The sequence below is a fragment of the Myotis brandtii genome, unplaced genomic scaffold, assembly GCF_000412655.1.
Source record: "Myotis brandtii unplaced genomic scaffold, ASM41265v1 scaffold727, whole genome shotgun sequence".
Classification (NCBI taxonomy): domain Eukaryota; kingdom Metazoa; phylum Chordata; class Mammalia; order Chiroptera; family Vespertilionidae; genus Myotis; species Myotis brandtii.
In genome coordinates, this window is record NW_005370872.1 from 26,228 (window position 1) to 30,326 (window position 4,099).

Here is a 4,099-nt window from a genome sequence, read left to right on the forward strand (position 1 = left end):
TTTTTTTTCAAACTGAAAATACCTCACTGCCTATGAACAGGTAAATAGATAAATCAGTTGCTTATTCATACAAGGAATACTTCTCAGCAATAGAAATGGAGTAACTGCAGATACACAGAGCAATATCAGTGTGTCTCAACAGCATTATGCTTAGTAAAACAAGAACAGACATAAATAAACTATATATTGTATAAATTCATTTATATGAAATTCCTGGGAAAAAATACAGTGATAAAAACAGAACCACTCTTTCAAGACCCGGGGGTGCAAAGAGGGACACAAATGGATATTTGTGGATGATGGAAATGTTCTATGTCATGATCATGTTGGTTTACATGACTATCTACATGTGTTAAAACATATTCAATTAAACCTTTAAAGTGATGAAATCTATTGTATATAAATTATATCTCAGCAAATCTGACAGGGAAAGTAAAAACATGCACAATCTATAGAAAGAAAGCTATAAAATTTTGTTGAAGAACAAAAAAGGTGACTTGAATAAATGCATAGGTCATTCTCCTTTAAAATGCTTAAATTCTATTCCAAATTATCTTTAAATTCATTGTACTTTCAAATTCCCAAAGGAATTTGGAGGTTTTAGTAGAAAATCTTGATTAGATTCTGAACGCACAGAAGTTCAACATCACTGAATTTCTGAAATCTTTGTCTTTTCTATTTCTCCTCAAGGTACCTTTTTTTTTTTTGCAACAGAAAATATAGTGGGTAGGAAAAGCAAATTTTACTTTAAACCTTTGTAATTAAGCCAATTTTGTACTGAATTATAAATAGACTAGTTTTTCAGAGTAGAATTCTATTCACAGGTCCATAAGTACAGGGAAAGTCACATGAAATGGCATTTCAATTCATGTAAAAGTGTTGGGGCAATTTCTTGTAATTACTATCTCACATCATATACCCAAGGTGGTGAATGTTGTGTGAATTACAGATAGTTAAGATCTCCCACATTCCCTATTCCCTTCCTCCTTCTTTAAAAAAATCTTTTATTGATTTCAGAGAGGAAGGGAGAGGGTGAGAGAGATAGAAACATCAATGATGAGAGAGAATCATTGATTGGATGCCTCTTGCATGCCTCTCACTGGGGATCAAGCCCATAACCTCAACATGTACCCTTGACCGTTATTGAACCTGGGACCCTTCAATCTGTAGGCCCTATCTATTTGCCTGTACCAGGGCCACCCTGTTAATGCAAGATAACCTCTCCCATTTTAAGGTCCCAGTTTAATTAAATCTGCAAGGCCCACTTGTCATTTAAGAGAACAGATTACAGGTTTCAGGAATTAAGACATGGACATCTTTGAGGAGCCATTGTTCTACCTACCACAATATTATAATTGAATTTTCATGCCCTGGAGGGGTGGGGTGGTGTCCCTCAGCCCGGCCTGTGCCCTCTCACAGTCCGGGGCCCCTGAGGAAATGTCCACCTGGGAAGCAGGCCTAAGCTGCAGTCGGACATTCTTAGCGCTGCTGAGGTGGTGAGAGAGGCTCCTGTCAGTGCCGCTGTGCTTGCAGCCATCAGTCTGGCTTGTGGCTGAGTGGAGCTCCCCTTGTGGAAGCACACTGACCACCAGGGGGAAGCTCCTGTGGAGCGTCTGCCTCCTGGTGGTCAGTGCACATCATAGCAACCAGTCATTCCCAGTGATCCCATTGGTCAATTTGCATATTGCCCTTTTATTATATAGGATAACAATAAAGATGAAACACTGGCATTATAAAACTTATTTCTCACATCAAAAGCAAATAAAATCTTATTCTTACTTCTTCTCTTCTTGGCTTTTTCTGAAATGGAGTTGTTTCCAAAATCCACAGTACCTACAACAAACAGGTGGTGGTGAGAAAATGGAAATGATTAAATAAAATTTACAAATTTGCTCTTGCTGGTTTTTCTTGGTGGTTAAGGCATCAATCTATGACCAAAGGGTCGCTGGTTCAATTCCTGGTCAAGAGCATGTACATCAGTTGCAGGTTTCATTTCTGACATCAGTTGGGGCAAGTGTGGGAGGCAACTAGTTGACTGCAATGTTGTTGTTTTTCTCTCTCTCTCTCTCCCTGCTCCTCATTTCCTTTCACTCTCTCTAAAGATCAATGGAAGGAAAATCCTCCAGTGAGGATTAAAAACCCCCACAAATTTTAGGATGATTCATACTGCAGAAGGCTTGAGTTTATAAAGGTTTTTGATTTATTGCTTCTTTCTTCTAAAGTAACCACAACCACAAACCTACTACATTGAGAAGTAGGACTTCAGAATCGGCCCTCGGTCTTCCTTTATTTCTCAACTAGAGGCCCAGTGCACAAAAGTTTGTGCACTCGGTGGTTGGTCTCTCAGCCTGACCTGTGCCCTCTTGCGGTCTGGGACCCCTCGGGGGATGACCACCTGCTGACTTAGGTCTGCTCCTCGGGGGGATTGGGCCTAAGCTGGCAATCACACATACCTTTGGCAGTCCGTGAGCCCTCGGGGATGTCCACTTGCCAGCAGGGAGCAGGCCTAAGCTGCAGTCTGACATTTTTAGTGTTGCTGAGGAGGCGGGAGAGGCTTTCACCACCACTGCCGTGCTGGCAGCCATCAGCCTGGCTTGTGGCTGTGCAGAACTCCTTCTGTGGGAGCACACTGACCACTAGGGGGTAGCTCCTGCATTGAGCATCTGGCCCCTGGTGGTTGGTATGTGTCATAGTGACCAGTCATTCCCAGTTTTTCTGCTGTTAGGGTCAATTTGAATATTACCCTTTTATTATATAGGATAGAGCCCTGGTGCATGGGTCGGGGCCTGCTTGTTTGCCCTAAAGGGTGTCCTGGATCAGGGTGGGGTTCCCGCTGGGGTGCCTGGCCCGCCTCGGTGAGGGGCTGATGGCTGTTTGCAGGAGGGTCAAGCCCCCCCACCCCCGAGGGGACCCTCACCCCATGGATGTTTGGCCAACCCGGGTGAGGGGCTAAGGGCCGTTTTCAGGCTGACCAAGTCCTCCGGAGACAGAAGCTCCCAGACTCTCCTTTTATCTTTCTTTTTTTTTTATTCTGAGATTCATTTACCTTCTATAATTGAAACTTTGTAGCCTTCAGTGGAGCTCAGAGCCGGCCGCGGCAGGCAAGAAGCTTGGCTTCCTCCATCACTGGAGCAACCAAGCCTCCTTCTCTCTCCAGCTCCGTGGCTGCCCGCCGCCATCTTGGTTGGGTTAATTAGCATATAGTTGCTCTGATTGGCTTGTGGGCGTGGCTTAAGGTATAGTGAAGGTATGGTCAATTTGCATGTTTTCCTTTTATTAGATTAGATAACATTTTGAAAAATACTCTTAAACACCGTTGTACTCAGAGATAGGACCAGGTCTCATATCCTTAAGATTTTTATGAGGAGGTTTGTGCGAAAATTTGTATGACATCACGTATAAGCCTGTGACATCCTAGAGCACAAACATACATAAAAAGTATGTTCTGGGTTGCCTGGCTGGCATGGTTCAATGTTTGAGCATTGACATATGAAATAGTTCAGTTCCAGGTCAGGGTGCGTGCCTGGGTTTCGGGCTGATCCCCAGTAGGGGATGTGCAGGAGGCAGCCAAATCAATGATTCTCTCATCATTGATGCTTCTATCTCTCTCTCCTTCTCCCTTCCTTTCTAAAATCAGTAAGAAATATATATTTTTAAAAAATTGTGCTGGGTTATGAATAGTTGATTTGATGTTTTTCCTCCTAACAGTTTTGTGGTAGAATCAGTTGTCTTTTGAGGCTTCACTAATATTGTGACAAAATGACACTATTATTGAGAAGCAAAAGAATAGTTGGCTTTAATGGGTTCCACAGGATAGGGGTGTGTTAGTGATGGATATCACTGTACAAAATCAAGACTTTATTAATTTTTATTACTACAGCGATTATTTTTAATGATTAGTTTAGTGATGTAGTAAGCTAGATACTTCCACTTTAGGAGTTTATTTCTACTACATCTTCCATGACAATCAACAGGGCCATGGTAATCATGACTTTATGATGATTTCTTGCCTTCCTACTATTCCCAAAAGAATCAGGCTAAGCAAAAAAATGGGATTCTGCCATGCACTGGACCTCTGCACCTGATCTCAGCGTCAAAG

The 4,099-nt window shown here is 42.4% G+C and overlaps 1 protein-coding gene across 1 annotated transcript in view; it reads right to left on the reverse strand.

The window, feature by feature from the left end:
* The window catches only part of LOC102253161 (nuclear body protein SP140-like protein), an 84,719-nt gene that overhangs the window by 16,967 nt on the left and 63,653 nt on the right, over positions 1–4,099 (reverse strand). Inside the window, exon 7 of the mRNA XM_014530177.1 lies at positions 1,774–1,833. Coding sequence (XP_014385663.1) covers positions 1,774–1,833 — 60 coding nt within the window. The remainder of the gene's footprint in view (positions 1–1,773; positions 1,834–4,099) is intronic.